The sequence below is a fragment of the Vidua macroura genome, chromosome 6, assembly GCF_024509145.1.
Source record: "Vidua macroura isolate BioBank_ID:100142 chromosome 6, ASM2450914v1, whole genome shotgun sequence".
Taxonomy (NCBI): domain Eukaryota; kingdom Metazoa; phylum Chordata; class Aves; order Passeriformes; family Viduidae; genus Vidua; species Vidua macroura.
Window position 1 is genome coordinate 4,712,444 of NC_071576.1, and position 19,328 is coordinate 4,731,771.

At 45.0% G+C, this 19,328-nt stretch overlaps 2 protein-coding genes across 10 annotated transcripts in view; one reads left to right on the forward strand and one right to left on the reverse strand.

The window, feature by feature from the left end:
• Positions 1-200: 200 nt before the first annotated feature.
• Positions 201-7,349, reverse strand: TIMM9 (translocase of inner mitochondrial membrane 9). 4 transcript variants are annotated; one of them, XM_053979661.1, is made up of 4 exons: positions 7,270-7,349; positions 3,424-3,487; positions 3,013-3,108; positions 201-692 (listed from the first exon to the last, which is right to left on the reverse strand). In XM_053979661.1, exons 2-4 carry the CDS (start codon positions 3,460-3,462, stop codon positions 558-560), a joined length of 270 nt encoding a protein of 89 aa, XP_053835636.1. In that variant the 5' UTR covers positions 3,463-3,487; positions 7,270-7,349; the 3' UTR covers positions 201-557. The 4 variants fall into 4 exon arrangements, with proteins under 4 accessions (XP_053835636.1, XP_053835635.1, XP_053835638.1 ...); XM_053979660.1 differs by lacking the exon at positions 7,270-7,349 and adding an exon at positions 6,867-7,187; XM_053979663.1 differs by lacking the exon at positions 7,270-7,349 and adding an exon at positions 6,792-6,812.
• KIAA0586 (KIAA0586 ortholog) overlaps positions 6,667-19,328 on the forward strand; it is a 69,544-nt gene continuing 56,882 nt past the window's right edge. For 2 of the 6 annotated variants that reach the window (XM_053979646.1, XM_053979647.1), the window contains exons 1-12: positions 7,736-8,403; positions 9,361-9,437; positions 9,995-10,064; positions 11,186-11,252; positions 11,468-11,645; positions 12,035-12,268; positions 12,908-13,076; positions 13,859-14,032; positions 14,829-14,946; positions 15,892-16,024; positions 17,383-17,424; positions 18,738-18,964. In XM_053979646.1, coding sequence (XP_053835621.1) covers positions 8,133-8,403; positions 9,361-9,437; positions 9,995-10,064; positions 11,186-11,252; positions 11,468-11,645; positions 12,035-12,268; positions 12,908-13,076; positions 13,859-14,032; positions 14,829-14,946; positions 15,892-16,024; positions 17,383-17,424; positions 18,738-18,964 — 1,760 coding nt within the window. In that variant the 5' untranslated portion in view covers positions 7,736-8,132. Of the gene's footprint in view, positions 6,704-7,370; positions 7,451-7,732; positions 8,404-8,505; positions 8,726-9,360; positions 9,438-9,994; positions 10,065-11,185; positions 11,253-11,467; positions 11,646-12,034; positions 12,269-12,907; positions 13,077-13,858; positions 14,033-14,828; positions 14,947-15,891; positions 16,025-17,382; positions 17,425-18,737; positions 18,965-19,328 lie in introns of those variants that run through there. The other 4 variants (XM_053979649.1, XM_053979651.1, XM_053979650.1 and 1 more) reach the window with 4 other exon arrangements.

Below are 19,328 nucleotides of genomic sequence, written 5' to 3' on the forward strand. Positions count from 1 at the left end.
CTAATGCCCCCCTGTCCCCTGTAAATGACCCAAAGATAACCTGGGGCACCCCTGCCTGAGCTCCCTCTGGCATCTGTCAGCTCCTAAACCAGCAGTGAATGAACAGAACTCTGGAGTAGCTGAGCAAAGAGTCCCCAGCAAAGAAAATGCTGCTTTCAAATGTCCCGAAAATGGCTCTTTGGAAAGAACACACGCATGTATATGGCTCCCGTTGAGTTTATTTGAATTAAATATAAAACTGTATTCCCCACGTTACATTGATTCATCTCAACCAGTCTCAGCAAAAGGCAGGTGAGCCCTCCCACCACCCCTGAAATTCAGACACCAGTCTGTGGGCCCTGGGTAAAGTTGTATCTGCATCATTCCCCTGTGGAAACAAACTCCACTGCCAGGCCACCAGGACTGAGCTCCTGTTTAACCCTTCTGCTCCCACTGCCTGAGCAGCACCCACAGCTCTGCTCTGAGCTGCTGACACACATCCTGACAGTAGGAATCCCCCAAAGTGTTCTTGCCCAGGGAACACTGGCACAGCTTAAGTCTGAGCACAGTGCTCTGCTCTAGCGAGGTTGGCTGAGCAGTCCTGCCTTGGCTGCCAGAGCCTCGTTCTGCTGGATGTGGTACTCCTGGAATCTCATGGAGATCCTCTGTGTCATCTTTAGATACTTCTGCAGGCAGTTGTCTGAACAAGTTATCTACAGCAAGAGGGAAACACAGGGCTTCAGACAGTAAGTCAAACACATCCCCAACCAGGACACAAAATATCACCACAGACAGGGATAAACAGGTGAGTTCACCTGGTCAAGATGAGGGCAGTAGAAAATGTAAAGTTGAGTTTTTCTGGTATGCCTGAAACATTTACTAATATTCATTCTCAAAATAAAGTCTCCATGGAAAACACCCTGGACCTAGCAGATACCAACCATCCTTTTGTCTTGGGCTCCTCTTGTGGAACTGAACTACGTATTTTGAAATCAATAATAAATCTATTAAATTAGTAAATTTTGTTTTAATTCTGTTTACAAACACATACTGGCTTTGACAGCCAAATATGATCTGCTCTCTGCTAACTCAGTTTAACCCTTTTTTACTCTTGTTCCCATTGGCTCTATCAGCCTTCTGGTACCTGCCTTGCCACCAGAGTACATCAGTCAGCTGGACTGGGAAATAAATAAAGAAACAAACACCAGAGCCTATTCCATCCACAGTATTTTTCAAATTTAAAGTGTAGAGAAAGAGTTGTGAGGCTATTTCTGAGCTACAGTCCTACTAATTAGATATTCTGTGCCATGGCTCAAAACCTTGCTATGACTGCAAAGGTAACAAATTTGGGTAGAAAGGAAAACCAGTCCCTTTGCCTGGGAACGCAGACATTGCTTTGGTTCTGCTCAGTACAGAGGGATGCGAAAAGCAAAAGGGTTGAAATGAACTGGACAAAACCCCAGCAAGCTCCACACACCACCCAGCACCTGCCTTCCTCTGTCCTCAGCCTGGCACCAGCTACAGCCAAACCTGCTGAGCAGGAGTGGAGCCTCCCTAGGAAACAACTTCTGGAACTGCCCCAAGCCTCTGCTGCCAGAGGGAGCGGCGTGTGTGACACGCTGCTGGGGAGTCCAGACTTGCACTGGGACTGGGGTGAGGAAAGAGCTCAGAGGTTGGCTTTTTTCAAGTGTAGGATCCCAAAGGGGATGTGTGGAGGCATTAATCTCAATTATTTAATAAGGAACTACAACTCTCAAGAGAAACATGGGAATTTCCATAGCAGTGTCCATCTAGACAAGTGTCCTGTTTCCAGAGACAGGTGCTCTGCAGGAAATCCCATAAAGGACAATATGGGCAGAACTTGCCATAAGAAAGTTTCTTCCCAGTTCCACTGTTAACAGATGGCTCCTGTGCTACCAGACATGAACCCTCTGCAATCCACAGAAGCAAAAAAAGGCAGGTCACAATCAGAAAATGGTTTGGATTGGGATGGACTTAAAATATTATCTCATTCCAACCCCCTCCCATGGCAGGGACACCTCCTCTAGTCCAGGTTGCTTCAAGAATCTAAGAATATTTTTTGGACCTAAGTAATCTTTAATCCAGAATAATTTTGACCTGTAATAGAATTCCATTAAAGCAGATGCAGAGAAGATTAGGGAAAGAAGAAATCTGTCTTGGGAAGCTAAGACAGCTCTGTTCAGGGCAGCAGAACCAAACCTGGAAGGAGACATGAGTTTTGCCTGCAGTGAGGAGCTGAACTCCAAGGAGACAGAAAAGGCTCAAGAACAATGGTTAATTTAAAATTTTAGGCTTTTTTTTTTTTCCTGCCAGCAGAGTCAAGCACAGGTTATTACATTTTTAACCAACAAAATGATTAGGCTCTGAAACAGCCTCTCAACAGGCAAGGAGAAGCAAAACCATGCAACTACTCTTATGGAGACTTAATCTTTCTGCAGATGACGACGTGAGGGAGCTCCCTGCAGTGCAGGGAAGTGGATTTAACAGCCAGAGCTGTGTTCCCATGATTCACTACAAAGCAGGAATGTGGGCAGGTAAACAAATATTTCAGCAGGATTCCTCAAAGAATGAGATGCAGGCTGTAGGTGGGCAGCTTCCATGTCCATGGAGTTACCATCCATGAGAAGTTAAAGCACAAGAACCTCCACTGGCAGCTCAGGGAATGAAACACATGGAACTGCAATGAGCAGCCAATATTCAGTGGGGACTGGGCAGGTTCTGTGTGTGACAACCACTTCTAGAATGGTTTTGGTGGAAGGAACCCTTAAGAGCACCCAGTTCCACCCCCTGCCATGGGCAGGGACACATTCCACTGTCCCAGGCTGCTCCAAGCCCTGTCCAAGCTGGTCTGGGATGGGACACTCACTTGGAAGCAACATGCCACACACCCACACTCCACTGAAGGCTGCTGCCTGGCTTTGTATCTTAAAGATCAAAACTCTCTAAGTTGCTTCTGAAATTTGAAACGTGCACAGCAATTCTACCACAGGGTCATTAGAAGCCATCACCTACCTCTTCTGGTTTCACATCTCTGCTAGTGAAATCCTTTATGCAATCCACGAAGCAGTTTTCTGTAAGTTTATTGTATGTGCCAAGAAACTCCTTGAACTGTAAATAAAAATTGGACAATGAATATTAGAAAAAAAATTTTAAAACAGTGTTTATTTTTCTTACATGGAGCTGCATGGTATAAGAAAAAGTGAAGGACAAGTCACTAGAAAAATTTACACCCAGTCAGAAGATTTCAGCACCAAAAGCAGCTCATACACAAAACATGCTGTTTGTCAATGGTCACCTGTTGAACTTTTGGTTAATTCAGATAACTCAGAGTTTCTGTCCTTCCCTATGCACTACACCTTCCACTCCCTGTGACAGAGCAGCACAAGACTTCCAAAGCCACCCCTCCCAAATGCAGCATCTCACCTGCTTGATCTGATCAGACTCTGATATTTGTCCAGCCATGTTGCACCACCTGTGACTCAGTCACCTAAAGGCGAGGATGGAAGTCGAGTTTTAAATAAAAAACATAAATATGAACTGCAACATTTTACATCAGAATGGAATTTTGTGCATCCTTGAAGTGTGTTGAAATGCAACTTTGCTAGCAAACTTCCAAGCCATTCACTCAAAGGGAAGTTACCTGTTGGGAATGTATTCAGTTAAAAAACCATCCAAGGTAATTCCAGGTATGAAACCTTACCAGAGCCACCTGCCAATTGCTGTCCTTTAAAGACTTTTAGGGCATTTCACACAGCTGAAGTGACTTACAGAATACCTTATTTATTTTTATAAGTGCTGTCAAACTTACTGAATAAGCTAGGGCAGGAGCTGGGGAAGAAGCAAAGTCATAACACTTTCTAGCCTTAGAGTTTCAGTGACTATAGGTGTGATTTGTAAAAAGTAAGGAAAAAAGGCAAATATAAACTGGCAGTCACTGAACAGATGCAGCACAAGGTGCAGGGCCTGGTTTCTGTGTAGCTGCATCAAACACCTGAACTACAGCAAATGTGGTGGTTATTGTAGTGAATTAAATGCAAGAAAAACACAGAACAATGAAAATGGAACGAAACAGACAAAGAAAAAGGGAAGAAGTTAACAGCCATGGATCTAAGAATTTAAACAAGCATCCTCAAGGAAGACACATTCCTAATCCAACACACTGAACAAGTTAAGGCTTGAAAGCATCCCTGCAGGTTTCCTAGAAGACTGAGGCCTAGTCTCCTTTTCCCTTAATTTCCATGTTATCTAAGACCTGTTACCACAGATGACAATGCAAACTAATATCACGTGTTGGCAAGAAGAAGCTCCTTAGTTTAATTCCACTTGTGGAAGAAAAATGAGCACTGAAGTGCAATCACTTTGGGGAAAAAAAAATCTCTTAATCCTTTAGCAAGGGCTACTTACAATTAATCTTCTATTATGCTTTGCCAAGTTTTGGGCAAGATATTCATGTTTTAGAGAGCTCGAGCTATTGCAGTCTCTCAGCAGGGGGAAGGGAAGGGTTACACAAGCTGCCTGAACATGAACAAAGAGACAGCAACAATTATTTCTACAACAGAAAGAAAATGAAGCAACTAAAAATAGCATCAGGGAGCTCTCACAAGAGTGAACTGTCCCTACAGCCCCTCCCAGCAGCACAGCGATGGTGACATCTTCCTCCTGACACCACACTTTATCCCTGCACAGGGAGCCAGTTCAGAGATTGGAGGCCAAGGGCACAGATGATTCTGGGAGCTAAGATGCAAGAATTCCTCATGGGCAGGCAGCTCACACGTATCATTCTGAAGGAGAACCTGCAGGATATGGTGGCTAACAAGGAACCAGGTTTTATTCAGGTTGTCACAGAATGACAGACTGGTTTGGGATGGAAGGGACCTTCAAGATCCTCTCATTCCACCCTCCTGCCATGGCAGGGACACCTTCCACTATCCCAGGCTGCTCCAAGCCCTGTCCAACCTGGCCTGGAGCACTGCCAGGATGGGGTACCCACAGTATCTCTGGGCACCTTGTGCCAGGGCCTCACCACACTCACAGTCAAGAACTTCTTTCCAGTATCTAACCATGCCCTGTGGCAGTGCAAAGCCACCACCCCTTGTCCTGTCACCCCATGCCCTTGTCCAAAGTCCCCCTCCAGCCTCTCTCCTCTACCCTAAACCCCTAATTTGTTTCAGGAGAATGGACATGCCCATCACCTGGAGTAACCAGTGAGAAGTGATGGCAACTCCACTGTCTCTTTGCTCAGCCTGTGAGAAAACAAGAGCAGTGACAATTTTCCCAGGGCAGGGTATGTAGATAATTAAACAGAAACTGCAGGGAGCACTTTTGTCCTCTGCCAAAGGCAGGAAGCTCAAAGTTTCAACTGTGGGTGCCATTTTCCCACAGTCAGCGTTGCTTCATGAGCTGTGTTTGTAGCAAACCTGATCCCTGTCTCTCTGGGACTGATTTGGCAAGACTGGAAATGGCACACTGAAACTGTAGCTCCACAGAGCTTTGACACCTGGGAAAGGCTCTGATTCACATCAGCACAAGCTGATCTGAAGTGCCTGAAGCTCTTGACCCTGTGCAGGTATTTCACACATTCCACAGGGGAATCGCAGGGCTCTGCTGCACCCTCAGCTATAAATCAGCCTTACATCTAAAAACGAGCTACTGAACATTCCCAGGAATGTGCATATCTACTTTGTTCCAAAGTCTGCTAAATGTATGCTTTCACGATTTCCTGCTGCTTCTCCCCTTTCCCTCCAACTCTGAAAAAAGCTTTTAAAGGGTGATGAAAGAGTGCTCAGCACCTCAGCCAACCCAGCCCAGAGCTTCCTGCAGAGCTCTTCACACCACTCCTGCACGGCTCACGTTTAATCCTACAGAGCCTGGAGGACTTTCCCGTGGGCTAAACACGATTTAAAAATCCAGCACTGCCCCTCCAAGCAAGGATATTCACACTGCAGGAAGCAGAGGTGTCTGAATAAACCTCTGCTGCAGGGGACACACAGTCTGAGTGTGCTGGGTCACCAGAAAGGAGCAAGGACTGGCAAATCTCCCTTCTTGAAAGGCTCTGGGGCTCTTCCAAATATATTCTGCTGTTCTAAAGTTTCATTAAGAGGAGTCCCTCTGATCAAAATAAACAAGCCCTGTGTTTGGGATCTCTCTCACCCCAATCTTTTTGAGAAGAGCTGCATTTTTCTGGGAAGAAGAGTGATGGAGAGACACTACAAATCCCTCACACTTGTAATCCCCACTATCCATCTGAATCAGCTGTAACGACAACCTACTCCATAAAAAGAAAGCTGAAATGTCTCTTTAAACCTTTGCTTCAAGCTGCACACAGAGAACACCATGCAAGTGTTTCTGAAAAGGAAAAGGAAGGGTAAAAGCATCAAGTCAAAGAAATGTCTCAAAGAATAAAAATCTCGAGTCGAAGAATTGTGTCAAGGTAAACTCCCCACAGCTTGTAGAGAAAGTTCTTTTATCATGGGGGATTACTGGGACTGCCATCAGATTGAAAAGACACCCAAACAAATCGATTTTAAGAGGCTAGAGGCATTTAAGGAAGTGAGAAGGACAGGGTGAGATGAGAGGGGCTAGTCAGCAGCTGGATAACCAGCTGTAGCTGGTGCTCGGCTTGTTGTCATTCACTGTCTCCTGCATTTGGCCTGCAGCCTGCTCTGAAGGAGAAGGGATCAGAGGAAGAAACCGAGCACCAAAGGTGAGTGAGGAGGGTCAGCCTGACCTCAGGCACCAGGAGAGCCTCACGTGTATGGGCATCAGGCCTGAGGGGAATCACAGTTACCCACCAGCGCTCTCCTATTTACGTGAGATCACACCTGGCTGACGCTTCTCACCCGATAAAACCAAAACCTGAGGCGAACCTGTCGAGCTGTATTTTTGGGGGGGGGCTTTTCCTTCTACTCCATCCTCCAGTTCTCCCTTCCAAGGGCACATCGAGTTCCTCTCCCTCGGGAATCACTCGCTCAGCCAAGCCCAGGCCCAACACCGGGCACAGAGCGCAGATTTCCCCATTGAGGGCTCTCGGGAGCGCTCCCGGACCCTCATAGGCCACGGGGAGGCTCCCGGTGTCTCCTGGGCCCTCACGGGGAGGCTCCTGGGCCCTCTACGGCTCTCCCAGGACACAGGGAGGCTCCCGGTCCATCAGGACAGCTCCTGATCCCTCCCGGTCCCTTTCGGTCCCTCAGGACCACTCCCGGTCCCTCCCGAGCGCGCGCCCGTTCCCGCGCCCGTTCCCTCACGAGCTCCGGGCCCGCGCGCACTCACCGCCCGCGCGCCGGCCCCGCAGATTCGCCACGCGCGCGCGCGCACGAGGAGGGCCCGGCCCGGGCCCCGCAGATTCGCCACGGGCCGGCGAATCGGCCGCGCGCGGAGCCGCCGCCCGATTTACCCTCTCGGGCCGCGCGTTTCCCGCCGGACGCCGGTTAAGGCGGACGCCGTGGCCATGGTACCGCGCGCTTCCGGTGCCGCCGGCCGGGCCGGGACTGCGGGAACGGGGCTGGGATAGAGAGATCGGGGCCGGGACAGCGGGAACGGGGCCGGGATAGAGAGATCGGGGCCGGGACAGCGGGAACGGGGCTGGGATAGAGAGATCGGGGCTGGGACAGCGGGAACGGGGCCGGGATAGAGAGATCGGGGCCGGGATAGAGAGATCGGGGCCGGGATAGAGAGATCAGGGCTGGGACAGCGGGAACGGGGCTGGGATAGAGAGATTGGGGCCGGGATAGAGAGATTGGGGCCGGGATAGAGAGATCGGGGCTGGGACAGCGGGAACGGGGCTGGGATAGAGAGATCGGGGCCGGGACAGCGGGAACGGGGCCGGGACAGAGAGATCGGGGCCGGGACAGCGGGAACGGGGCTGGGATAGAGAGATCGGGGCTGGGACAGCGGGAACGGGGCCGGGATAGAGAGATCGGGGCCGGGATAGAGAGATCGGGGCCGGGACAGCGAGGTCGGGGCCGGGATCAGGGCCGGGTCGGCGGGAGCGCTGCCCTCTCGAGGACGGCAGCCGTGCCCGCGCCGTGGGAGCGAACCGCGGCCCGGAGCCTCGGAGCCGCTGCCGCGGCCGCCGCCGTGCCCGGCCCGCCCGGCCGCTGCTTTGAGGAGCGCCGCTGGCCGCAGTCCCCTGCATGGACGCGGAGAGCGGCTCCGGCGGCAGCCGGGACTCGCTGGGCAGCCCGGGGGCGGCCGAGCCGCTGCTCCGGCCCGCGGCGGCGCGCAGGGAGCAGCCCCCGGGCGGCGGCCGCGGCCCGAGGCCGGCGGCGGCTGTGCCGAAGCTCCGCGCCGGGGGCTCGCCCTGCCCGCCGGATCCGGCTGCGGACGGAGCCCGCGGTGCCGCGGTGCCAGCCCGGGCTCCGGGCGGGGCCGGGACCAGCCGCGAGTGCCCCGGCGCCGCTCCAGGTCAGTGACCGCCGGCTTCGGCACAGAGCTGGGCCGAGAGGCGATTTCAGCCGCGGAGGAGTTGCGCGGTTAAGGGAACTTTGCGTTCTTCTCGCCCCGCAGTTGTCCGCACTCTTTGTTCTCCCGAACTGTTCTGCGCGTGGAATGTGAGTTGTGAGGGTGCCCGCAGGAGCTGTGGCTGCCCCTGGATCCCTGGAAGTGTTCCAGGCCAGGCTGGACGGGGCTTGGAGCAGCCTGGGACAGTGGAAGTTGTCCCTCTCCATGGGGACAGGAATGCTCAATCCCTGTTAAACATCCCTGGTTAAAGGATGTGATGCCTCAGGTTTTGGCTTTTCTATTTTTCACATTCTGTGCTGCTTTAGTGTGCAGGTTCATATGAGGGGATGGTGAGCTCTCTGCACAGAGCAGGGAGACAAAACAATTCCTGCTCTAGCTGGACACCAAGGACAAATGATCCAAATCTCAGGGCCAAGAGCACAAACAACATGGGCTGAAGGGAGAAAAACAAGAAGGATGGGACTGCATGGGCTAAAACTGTAATTGGACAATTAACTCCAATATGCAAATGAACCAAAACTTATAAAAGTGTGAGACCCCATGACCTGTGGTCCATTTTTGTGACCATTTTGGGTTGTGCTGCCCAAGGTGGATCTATTTGAGGCCTCTTAATAAATCCCTACTTTATTCTTTAACTCCATCTAGTTTCTGTTCTAGGTCAGCCTTTACCAGGCATCAGTTGTTTAGTAATGTTCTGTTTTTCAGAGGTTTCCCCATGCTGTAAATCAAATTTCTCATTCAGACTCACAGAATTCCTTGATGTTTTTAAGCTTCAGCACAATCTCTGTGGTCATTTGTGTTATGAAGGTTGTGATGTCTAGGCCTTCAGAGGAAATGTGGAGCTGTACAGAAAATGCACCACAAGTGATTCTGACCACAGTAAAACTGCTTTTATTTTAGGAGTCCTAAGCACCAAAGCATATCCAGAATGCGTGCTTCCAGCTGAAAATTCCAAGCCCGTGTTTTTATCCCAAATGGTAAGAAAAGCTGCTGCTCCTTCCTGCAATCCTGAGCTAAGAGAGCACTGTTTTCCTCAAAAAGCTGTAGCTCCTCTAAAAGCAGCACAAGATTTTGGCTCAGCCTCTGCACCACAGCTGTGCAGCTGCTTTTTCTCTTTGAGTTGCTGCTAGTGTGGTGTTACTGCTGGTGCTTTTGGAGGGGCTTTATTTAGCACTGAGTGCTCAATTCTCTGTGTGTGAGCAATCCAAGGTTAACAACTTCTCTAAACTTCAGCAGGTACAGTTTCACTACTGCTTCTTTGGCCACAAATGAAAAGAATGAACTTCCTTAGCACATAGAATATATGGTTTTGATTTGAATTGTGTCTGTGGAGTTTTAGTCCCTAAAATTCCACATGAGTTCTTGCCAGCAATGTCCAGACCCTTCTGTGGCAGAGGTCTTCACATGTTTTGTGCCAAGACCTTTGTGTTGCTGTGTGCAAATGGTTCCATTTGTGTGCTCAGCAGTTCCATCTGCCTCCAAAATTTTGGCTTCAGAGGCTTTGATCTCTGCTTTTTCTGCTCTTGTCCTCAAGGATCCTCCTGGAGAAGCTGCAGCACAAGATGATCCTTTGGTGCTGCTGGAAGATAGCAGAGGACCTGAAGGTAAAACACACCAATCACCCTTTGTTTGTAAGGAGACTGATTAATTAAAGGAAAAGGGAAGTTTTAGGTATTATTTTTTTTCATTATAGAAACTTCTGAGTGAAAATATTCAAAGGTTGCTTTGATAAAAAGATGATAATTGTAACAAACGTTATTTAATTTTGCGAATTTTATCTCATTGCTGGCATTACATTTTTTTAATGAACTGAGTGGGACTTCTGCCAGTGTGCCAGTGTTGAGATTCCTTTTGTCAACCAGATATTCATGTCTCTGAATAGGCACTTTGGGGAAGGGGCTTGTTTTGATCCATTTTCCTCTTATGAATTATTGTACTATGAAGGCATATTTTTCTTCAAGCAGCCTGTACCAAAAAAGTGTCTTTCTAATCCTTAGGAATCCCAGAAATCACAATGTCAATGTCTTTTCCTTTAATTTCTGAATCTGCCAATTTCAATCAGATTTAGGGAAGTGAAGGCTTTTTAAAGAAAACACACTTATGCAGGTTTCTTGGATATCTGGAGCTGTGCAGAGGAGAAAAAACACAAATCAATACCCTGGTTAAGACCAAAAATCAGTACTTTTACACTCACAGGCTGCAGCTACCTGACTTAGCAGCATTTGCCTCCTCTGCCCAGCTAACAGTGGGTGAGGGAGAGCCTGCAATGCTTTTAGCATGATTTACACCTATTAAGAAAACTTGCTGTAATTTATGATGATGGCAAGGAAATACTCTTTCTGGGGTTTTCTTAATTAAACTGTTTTTCAAGTCAGAATTTGCAGCATTTTATTGACTGGGTTGTCTGAGCTCGAGTTAAAGTTATTGAGACTTTACTCAGCATTATTATATGGGCTTTATTGATAGCAGCATTCAGTGCTATAAAAATTGTGTTAAATGAAGCCTGCTCTTACTCTTACCCTTATTTAAGTTTTCTACTTACTGAAAGGAAACGATTTGTTACTGAAAGGAAACAATTTGTTGTTGCAATAGGTGATGTAATTCCTGCAGGTAACAGATTCTTCACAGTAAAATTAACTGTATTGAAGTAATACTTTGTCCCTACCTGTGAAATAGACATTTTGTGCCAATTATCTCAACAAAGGATGTTTGTCCTTCCCCGCAGATGATGTTTTTATTTCTCAGTATGCTACTGGCCAGAAGGAGGCTCTGAGAGCAGCATTAATGCAAAAGTAAGTGTGAATTGTTGTTGGTGTCTGAGGAAGAAGTGTCTTTTTACAGTTCTCTGTCAGTGTTCTTTTTCTGTGCATGAAAGTGTTTTCAGTTGATTTTATTCCCTGGAGTATCTTGTGTCAAAACTTGCAGGAGAAATACTGTGTGGGGAAAATACTTGCTGGGAGGAGATATGAAGAGAATGCTGTTTACAGGCACATTTTTATTTTTCTAGAACTCAGATTGTTCCTGTTCATAAAGAGGTGAAGGTGCAGCTCTTGGGAAGTGCCCCCACAGAAAAAAGGGAAGGTGCTGTGGGTGACACCAGGTCAGCACCCAGGGAAGTTGACTCTGCAACAACCATTGCAGCAGCCACTGCTGCTGCCATTGCCACGACAGCTCCCCTTCTCAAGGTGAGTGGGAGTAGCAGTTCTGTGTCCTCTTAAAATAGTAAATGCTCCAAACAAGCCTGAAATTATTGATAGTAGCTCCAGAGAGCCTGCATGTGTCTGCTCACTGCTTTGTGTTTGTCATCTCACACTCATCAACCAATATACCAGAGGGAGCTAATTTGGATTTAACTAAATGAGCAGAAGACAGAGAATATTTGATTTATCTATTAGAAATTCACAATATTGCTAAACCACCAAAAGTTTAAGGCTAAACAGAATTTTGTTTCTTTTGGGATGCAAATCCAGGATTCTGTGAAGGACGTTTTGTTCTTTTGATGCTCACACATTTTCTGCAATAATGGGTTCCCCCCTACCCTTTTTTTTTTTTTTTTTTTAATCCTTTCTTGCAGGTTCAAAATGATTTGGAAGCGAAAGTGAACTCAGTTTCAGAACTGCTTCAGAAACTGCAGGAGACAGACAGGCAGCTGCAACGAGTGTCTGAACAGCAAAAAAGTATGAAGGCTCAACATGAGGAACCCCACTACCACCAGAGAGTCAGCAAGCTTGAAAAACAAATGAATGCTTTCATGGTGCAAAGGATTCAGCACCTGGAAAAGCTACAGGAGCAACAAATGAATATTCAGGTATCTAAATCACAAGGCAGAAACTTCAGGTTAATAATTTCTTCTGTATCTCAGTATTAATGTTATAATAATTTGGATTGTTTCTTAGTAGTAGAAAGAAAGAAAGTTCAGTGGAAGTGGATCAAAAGAAGTGAAAGCATTCAACAATGAGAAAGACACTTAGGGGCTGGAATGTCCAGAGAAGGGAATGGAGCTGGGGAAGGGTCTGGAGCCTCAGGAATGATTGAGGAGCTGGGGAGGCTCAGCCTGGAGAAAAGGAGGATCAGGAGGGACCTTGTGGCTCTGCACAGCTCCTGACAAGAGGGTGGGGCTGGTGCAGGTCAGGCTCTGCTCCCAGGGAACAGGGACAGGACAAGGGGAAATGGCCTCAAGCTGCACCAGGGTAGGTTTTGGTTGGGTATTAGGGAAAATTCTTCACTGAGGGGTGGTCAGGCATTGGAACATGCACAGGGCAGTGGTGGAGTCACCATCCCTGGAAGTTTACAGAAATCATGGATGTGGCACTGGAGGACTTGGTTTGGTGGGGAACGTGGTGGTGCTGGGAGAAGACTTGGATTCAGTAATCTTAAAAGTCTTAATCTCATCCTTAACAATTCTGTGATTCAATGACCAGAAATACTCTGTACTTTTGTCTCCCAGTCCCATCTCATCAGCTCTGCAGTGAACACCCGTGGGCTGCAGCAGGGTCCTGTGCCTGCCCCTGGGCCCCTGGCAGGGCACTGGGAGAAGCCAGAGCAGAGATCACTCACTAATGAAGCACCTTCATCTCACAGGGGTTTATTCCCTGCCAGTGCTGCACCTGCCCAAGGTGGAGACAAATTCTTATTTTCACTCTTAGTTTTGCATTAATTTTGTGTCCATTAATACTGGATTGTGCATCACATCAGTAATGAATAGTAAACATTTCTTCTGTGTAATTTGTTTTATTGCCCAATGCTCTTTATAATTTTTCTGACATTCTGAAGATGTTCTAGTATCTTCCAGTTTAAATTAAGGTGAGACTTTTGGTTTGCTGAAATCTGCATCAGGAGGGGCCTGGACTTAAAATAATCTTATTGAGACATAATCTGTGTGGAAGCCTGTGGTGAACTGCAGTGGGGTTTTGGTTTTTTTTAAATCCCCTTATGATAGCAGTCAGAAGTATGAATTTTTTTTCCTGTTTACTTAACTAGTGCAGTAATGCTTTGCATTTTTGTGCAGAATTTATAGACCTGGCATGGAGTTTTTTCCCTAGATTTTTTTTTTTCCTAGAGTCTGCAAGGGCAGGTAGTGATAGAACAAGGGGGAATGGCTTCAAACTGAAGGAATGTAGGTTTAGATTAGATGCCAGGAAGAAATTCTTGTGAGGGTGCTGAGGCCCTGGCACAGGTTGCCCAGAGATGCTGTGGGTACCCCATCCCTGGCAGTGTTCCAAGCCAGGTTGGACAGGGCTTGGAGCAACCTGGGATAGTGGGAGGTGTCCCTGCCCATGGCAGGGGGTTGGAACTGGATAATCTTTAAAGTCCCTTCCTTCCCAAACCATTCTGTGAGTCTATGATATAATTTCCTTTCAAGAAAATTGTCAACATTTAAATAACTTTATTTTTTCAGTGTTCCCTGAAGCATATTCAAGCAATTTTCCAATTCATGGGGTTCATACACAAAAATCTCCTCTAAAGACACCAGTTCCTCGAAGATATGCTCCAGAACCTGTGCCCAAAAATGGGAAAATCTCAGAGAAAGAAAACTCTGTAGCAGAAAATATTCCCAAACCTACAAGAGAAGGTATTGTCCTCCACTGGCCTAACTAATATGGTCTGGTGGTTACTTTGTGTATTCCTCACCTTTGCTGACCTTTTCCCTTGGGTTGCTGGCACTTAAATGCATTTATTCAGAATATTTGGAATCTACATTTGGGAAGGGTTAGTTTTGTGTATAAGTCACTTGCTCATAAGTAACTAAAGACTTAAAGACAGTGCTGATTCAATCTACAGAGTTTCAGCAGGACTGCTCACTGAAATATTTTTTCAAAGTCAAGTTTCAGGAAGATTAGACAGAATAATGTAAAACTTGGGAGCTACTCAATAACTTTGTCATTATCCTTGGTTAAATTGAATTTTCATTTTATTTTTTCATGGGTCCACAAGGTCTCTGGGTTATTGTATTGAAAGCAGCAGATGTAAAGCAAATGTGATTTTCTTTTCTTGCTTTTGATCAGGTTCTGTCTGTGTTACAAAGCTGTCAGGTATTCCTATTGTTCAGTGGGTCCAGGAATAAATGAAATAAGACAAAAGAAGAAGCATGCTGTCCCTAATGTCACAGATTTGTTCTCAGTGACTCAGTTCATTGTCATCCCAGTTCCATCTAGCTTTGCTAATTTAAAGCAATCTCAGAAAGACAGATTAGTGTGTGTGGTTTTAAGTGACTTGCCTTATCTGAAATAAATCTATGTATTTAAATTTAAAAAATATTTTACTCTCCTTGGTGAGTATAGTGAAATACCTGGAAAGGAAAAGAAAATACTAAATATATTGAACTAACTTACCTTTCTTTTTTTCTCCTTCATTTCACTTCATTGTAGGTGAAGGGAAAGGTCTGGAACACGTTTTGAATTCTCAAGAAACACTAAACCAAAGAGAGTATTCCAAGAAGACAGCATTAAACAGCAATGAAAGCAGCTGGCATTCTGAGAGACACAGGTGGATAAACACAACAATCCAAAACTGAGGGAGAGTTTGTGTTTCCATGAAACTGAGAGAGGTGCATTAGACACTGATGCTCTGGCAGTCCCTGGTGTGGCCCTGCAGTCTGGCACAGCTGTGCTGGAGTATTTCTGTGTTGCCATTATTTTTGGCAGGACCTGAGGGAATGGCTGGAGCTGTGCCAGCGCAGGTTTAGGTTGGATATCAGGAAAAGTTCTTCACCAGAGAGTGCTGGGCACTGAACAGGCTCCCCAGGGAATGGGCACAGCCCCAAGCTTGACAGAGTGCAGAGTTTTGACAACACTGAGGGACAGGGTGGCATTGTTGGGGTGTCTGTGCAGGGCCAGGAGTTGGACTCTCATCCTTGTGGGTCCCTTCCAGCTCTAATATTCCAGGATTCTGTGGTTCCTGTTGAACTGCAGGCAGATGAAGTCTATCATTTTTGCTAAGGATAGCTCACAACACCTTTCTCAGAGGTCAGCAAGTTGCACTTGGAGTGTTTTACAGGAGCAGCATCCACCTAACAATTCCTAAGATTTAAAATGGGTGAAAAAATATTCTTAGCCATGCACTCTGAAGCATATTTTCCCCAGGCAATAATTTAAAGTTATAATTTCACTAATACAGTGAGGAACTGTCTAATTTAGAACAGTGTGCACAAAGATGCTAATTGCTTCAAATGGAAAGATATCCAGAGTTTAAATGTTGCTCTATTAGATGTAATTTCACTATTGAAAATAAAAGGATTGGGCTGAAGGTGTTAAGTGGTAAACAGAGAAAACCCAATAACTTCTCTATTACTTCAGATGCCAAAGCAAGTTCCAATTTATCTAAAGGTTTGGTACTTGCACTGTAAATTCCTGCTTGGTTTCACAGTTGAATCCTTTCTTGGGGCACCTCAGGAGCCACGAGAGGTGTAACCAGGAGTGTTTCTCCCCTCAGACACAATGCTTTGCCTGCAAACTCAATTTCTTCTTTTGAAAACTACAATTCAATTGAGAAAACAGTGCAAAAAGCAGATAATTTACTTCAAGATCTTGGCAAGTTGAGAAGAGAAATGCACAACATTCTGCAGGTAAAGTCAGTCTAATCACAATGAGCAGGGGTTTGAAGAAGGGAAATAAAAATGTGGAGAAAAACATAGAGGTCTGATATTAATAAAAGTGTTGCTCTTGCTTGTACACCTGTAAAATTATCCACATCTGTTTACAATTAATTGAAATATTGGAGTCTCTGTGTGTGGAAGAGCATTGAGCCTGAATAGTGCTCTGGGTGTGCAATGGACTCTGACTGCCATTGTCCCAGACATAAAATAGGTGAGAGAGGGAAGGACAGAGAGAGAAAAAAATAAGTTTGTTTATTTGTTTGTTTTAAGGTTTTGGATATTTTCAGTGCCTGTTCTCTGCAGATCTACAGAGCTGATGTAATTTTCCCATTTGGGAAAGAACAATATTCCATTTATCTCCAGTCAGCTTTAGGGCTGATTTAAGCATTTCCTTTCTCATTTTGCCACTTGTTTTTTGTCTCGAGTGCTGTTTACTAGGAATTGCCTGGCATGGAATCCTTGTGCTGTTTCTTGTGCTACTGATTTTGTTCCTTTGAGGGTGCAAGATCTGCTTCTTTGCTGGCAACATGGAGCTTTTGACAACTGAGGCTTTTATCTCTTACCCTGGTGCCATTCCTGGCTCCACCTGTCTGCTGTGGTCCTTTCTGTCCTTGTCAATATACACAGTGAGAAAGGAGAAAAGCTTGAAAATTCACCTTTGTGAATTGGCTTGAAATGTAATAACTCTAATTCTGCTGGTTCATTTCTGTGGCTGGAAGTTTCAACTTGCATATTTCCCTAAAAAATATTTTGTATTACCTGTCTGGTTTTTATTGCTGTATCTGTAGAAAAGGCAGCTTCATCTGTCATATAGCATAGCTGATGTATTTTTTATAGATTTTGTAACACTTTGTGGATTTTACATTTAACTATTCTTACTAGGAATGGAAACAGATGCCACTGAGGTTGCAAATATTTTCTTACCACTATTGCTAAAAACTTAAATAAGTCACATACCTTAGTACAGGCAACAGAGCAAGATGAGATGGGATAAGGAATGGGAAAATGACACAGTTACAGAAATTATTTGAAATCTCTCTTATGAAAAAGGTCAATAGACAGAGATGTGATGACCTAGCAAATGGAGGGGTGGGTCAATTAAACACTTAGCTACTGCCTCCTCATCACTGAGAGGTTTGTAGAGTGAGATAATGATACATTTTTGGGTAAATGATAAACCAGCTCTGTCATAAAGCAAAGGTGTGAATTAGCTGAGGACAGAAGGTGGTGCTCTAACCCAAAGAATTAATTGTGGCCAGAGGAATTGATTCACTATCTCCTATGGATTTTACCTTAAAGTTTCAACAGCTCTTCTTCTGTCTTTTTAGGAAGCAAGTTCATGGAAATCTGGCATGAATGATCTTATTAAGGTAGACCTTGAATTTTTTATGTGTGTTTCTTTTGTGGGTTTTTGAGCTTTCTATAAAATACTCAAATGCTGAAGCAGTTTTGAGCGTGTTTGCAATGAAATCTCAGTGCCTGCCTGTGGCACACCTGGATGTTTGTTAAAGGATTGCTCTTGGACAGATCACATTGCTCCTGTCTGGTTCAGTCCTAGGAAATCCCTTGAGGGGATAAGGTCAGGCAGGAAGCTGCTGTGTCAGATTGGCACAGTGTGGGCTGCTGCTGCCAGCATTTTTTACATATTTAACAGATCCAGTTACCATTTCATGATCTGAGTCTCACTAGCAAGTCCACACCATTTTACAATCAGTCATGTATCTGTATTTCTTACCTTTTCTCACAGATTTTACCTGCCTTACTCAGTTAGTATTTGTCAAAAAGTTTCATTTTTAAATGAAAGCCTATATAAAATTGATAAATAATTTGATATATTTTCTTGAACATAAACTTTAGTTTAATTCTGATTTGACAAAAAAGTAACCTTAAAGCCAAAACTGAGTTGTGATCTGTGAGATTTTTTTTTCTGTTCTTTCAGTTGATGTTTTCACAGTCTAGGCATTTTGGTTGTGATTTGAGGTGTTTTTTTTTTTTTTTTTTTTTTAATGTACCTTTATTGCTTTGATTTTTTTTTTTTTTTTTACTGTTTGATGAAGTTTTCATGGGTCTCTTGGTTTTTCCTCAGGAGCGTGAGAATGAATGTAAGAACTTGTTTCCTGTGTTTGTGTCCCTTTCTTTTGTACTTAGCAGCTAATTTATGCTCGATTTTTATCTCTGTAAAAGGGTTCTGCAAAGTGAGAGGTTTTATTGTTCCTTCTGAAAAGTGAAAATGAGTAAAAGTGGAAGAGGATCAAGGGGCTGCTGAGGGATTTAACTTGTTAAAACCTACAAATATTGCTTGGTGTTTCTTGGGGGCAGATTGATGCCAAACAAGTGCATATATTTAGAGGACTTGGGCTTTTATTAGGCTCTTAATTATATTTAATTACTGTTACATGGAGAGATTTGCTTGTGATACTTCATGGCTCTAATTGCCATCTTTTCACATGCTTATTAGCCTCATTAGCATTGCCTCTCATACTTCACATCATTTTCCATTTGAGATCTTTTGGATGTCTTTCACTTCTCGAAATATATTTGCACCATAATGAACATTCTTGAGTAATTGAAGTTGCTGCTAGTGCACATGGGCAGTATTTTATATGATGGCATTGATGTGATAACAGATTAATAGGAAATGACAATCTCTGATTAAAAGCTAGAGGTTCTGTTTCAATTTTAGGCAAAAAATCCTCCTGTTGCACCTGATCCTCCTGAACATCATCTAGTCAGCAAGCCATCCATCCTTCAAAATGTCCAAGTGCCAAGGTCTATACTGACAGATGCTGAAAGGATTTTGAGAGGAGTGCAAAACAATAAGAAAGTCCTTGAGGAGAATCTGGAAGCTGTTACTCATGCAAAAGATGGAGATGCCATGTATGCTTTCAGTAACTCCTTGACTACAAACAGGTCAGACCCTACAATTCAGTGCTTTGTGAGATTGATGCTTCCAAATCTGGGCATTGAAGAACTTGTGTTCTTCCCTGCAAAAAGGATTTATTGACTCTTGCTAGCAATCGTTGTCTGATTCTTGAAATTCAGATTTTTTTCTACCCTCGTGGTATGAACTGATTTTTGTCAGGGGCCTAAATCTGATTTATGAGGCTTTATCAGCTGGACAAACTGCTCTGCTGCCAGGACATTTAACTGTTTCCATACCAGCTTGCATTAAAAAGAAAATTGAAGCCTAATTTAATTGTTCAGTGCAGAAGAGGCTTCATAAGCTTGTAAATTTACTGAATTTAATCATTTTGCAACAGATCTTTGGCTTTTG

Coding starts and splice junctions, on each gene's coding strand:
- TIMM9 (XM_053979661.1), bottom strand. CDS start 3,462: ATGGCTGGACAAATATCAGAGTCTGATCAGATCAAGCAG. Junction 3,109..3,423: donor AGTCTGATCAGATCAAGCAG/GTGAGATGCTGC, acceptor TTTTATTTACAG/TTCAAGGAGTTTCTTGGCAC. Junction 693..3,012: donor GAGATGTGAAACCAGAAGAG/GTAGGTGATGGC, acceptor CTCTTGCTGTAG/ATAACTTGTTCAGACAACTG.